At 32.0% G+C, this 2,202-nt stretch overlaps 1 protein-coding gene across 1 annotated transcript; it reads right to left on the bottom strand.

Moving 5' to 3' along the window:
- Nucleotides 1-477: 477 nt before the first annotated feature.
- On the bottom strand, nt 478-915 carry LOC132938789 (uncharacterized). The gene has a single exon (XM_061005801.1). It carries the CDS (start codon nt 913-915, stop codon nt 478-480), a length of 438 nt encoding a protein of 145 aa, XP_060861784.1.
- Between the last annotated feature and the right edge of the window lie 1,287 nt (nt 916-2,202).

Raw genomic sequence — 2,202 nt, forward strand, 5'->3', positions numbered from 1 at the left:
AAATTGTATTATTGTAAACTTAAAAATTATTGCCATAAAAAATGTCTATATTGCGTATTGGTGTCGATGTCGTAATCGTAATATTGAGACATAACTATAAATATCTTTAAATAATTATAAACACACAAGCAACCATTTGTGGTTTGTTCATGTAATCATGTGTATTGTGTACGTCATACGATGGTTGTTATTATTATCGCACAATCATTATATACACCCATCGTGATATTAATACAAATAAAATAAGAAATAACACTAATATAAAAATAATTTGTAATAAACATTATGAAATATTTTTATTGTTAGCAAAATCATTTTTTAAACAACAAAGACTATATTTTTTACCTTATAGTGTTAAATTTTAAAATTAATTAGACGATGAAATAAGATTAACAATATAATAAAAAACTATATTTGATTAAATTGACAATGTAATAAGAAACCATTAACTACAATAATAATCATAGTTCAGAAAATTTATGCAAATCTTTCTTGCCATGGTACTTTTCCTTCTTCTGAAATAAAAAAATTGGCGAATTCTTTTCTGATTTCTTTAGCTTCTTGAGAAGCATTTCTTGGGATGCGCTGTAAATCAAGTAAACTTCCCTCAGTTTCTGCTCTCCATGATCCAGGTGTTATTGAACCAGTATCTAAATCTTCACTATCAAATGTGCCAGGTGGTGTGTACATCAGTACTGACTGTGCATTTCGTCTTAAAAAGTTATGTAGAGAAATGCAAGCAAGTACTACACTTTCAACTTTCTTAGGGTGTAATGGAATAGGCTTTCTAAATACTCGGAAAACTGTCGCCAGCAAACCAAACACATTCTCAATAATCCGTCGAGCTCTACTTAATCGATAGTTAAACGCTCTTTCTTGGGAACCTTTTGGATATGGACCTGGGAAGGGCTTCATAAGGTTTGTGTTTAATGAAAATGCATCATCTGCTACACAACAGGAGTAACTTGGCTTTGAATTTTGTCTGATAAGCATGTCGGTTTTGGAAGTTTTAACTTATTATTTATAAGTTTATTATAAAATGTTGTATTTGCAAAAACACCACCGTCAGATATTCTGCCCTGGCATCCCACATCGGCATAAATAATACGATAATCAGCATCTGCTATAGCCATCAACACAATACTAAATGTGCCATGATAATTATAATATACACTTCCGCTGTTCTCTGGTGCTTCTATCTGTACATGTTTCCCATCGAGTGCACCAATGCAATGAGGGAAATTCCATTTTAAGCAAAATCCATTTGCTACTTCACGCCAACCTTCTTCCAACCGTGGTATCTGCAAAATTAATAATATTATTATACATATATATACTGCGCATATATGCAATATAGTATCCAGTTTTTATTTTTTAGAAACAGCCAAATTAAAAATTCAATTTTGTCAAAAACCTGGTTTTGCGTAAAAATTCCCGTTTTTCAATATTTTTTTTTGTTTTTCATGAAGCATTTCAAAACTACTGGACATTTTTTACTCTTTTTTATCCTACTTATATTGTTATAAACTAGCAATTGGGTTAACTGCTTAGCTTATAAAGTTGCAGGTAGCAAGACCGTCGGCAGAGGATTTATTTAGGTAGAGTTGATAAATAATTAGACTGGTTGAAAGTTAAGTTGTTTATTGAATTCTTATGCACAAAATACTCTAAGTCTAATTTGACAAGTTGTTGCGTTGTCTTTCGTGAAAGTGCTCGTCTGTACTATGGTGTCACACGTCTAATCTACAGGCCGTTTCGGGTCTGGTTTTATAGGGCCTCCTGCTCTCCTACTTCCCCCTAGTCTATCGACTTATCTGTGGATTTCACAGGACGTTGTTTAATTAATCATTGATACATTCCCACGCCTGGTTATTCCACGAATCGTGACCTGTTATCGTGTTTTGCAATATATGATATACGCCATCCGTCACTATTTAGATACTATGCATTATATATATATATATATATATATATATATATATGTATACCCTAGAACAATATCTAAATATTATATTATTTCATACATTTATGATTCAAGTGACGTTTGTAGGACCTATTGAAATGCGGTTTCAATATCGCATTGCCCTCTCATTATATTCTTATAGGTTTTCTAAAGGATATATGACTTTGATTTATTTAGCCGAAATTCTAAGTGCTATTGTTTATCTAGTCTTTATGTTGCCAAATGTGGCCGAAGGCGAA

The sequence above is a fragment of the Metopolophium dirhodum genome, chromosome 2 (assembly GCF_019925205.1).
Source record: "Metopolophium dirhodum isolate CAU chromosome 2, ASM1992520v1, whole genome shotgun sequence".
In the NCBI taxonomy this organism is placed as follows: Eukaryota; Metazoa; Arthropoda; class Insecta; order Hemiptera; family Aphididae; genus Metopolophium; species Metopolophium dirhodum.

Coding starts and splice junctions, on each gene's coding strand:
- LOC132938789 (XM_061005801.1), bottom strand. CDS start 915: ATGAAGCCCTTCCCAGGTCCATATCCAAAAGGTTCCCAAGAAAGAGCG.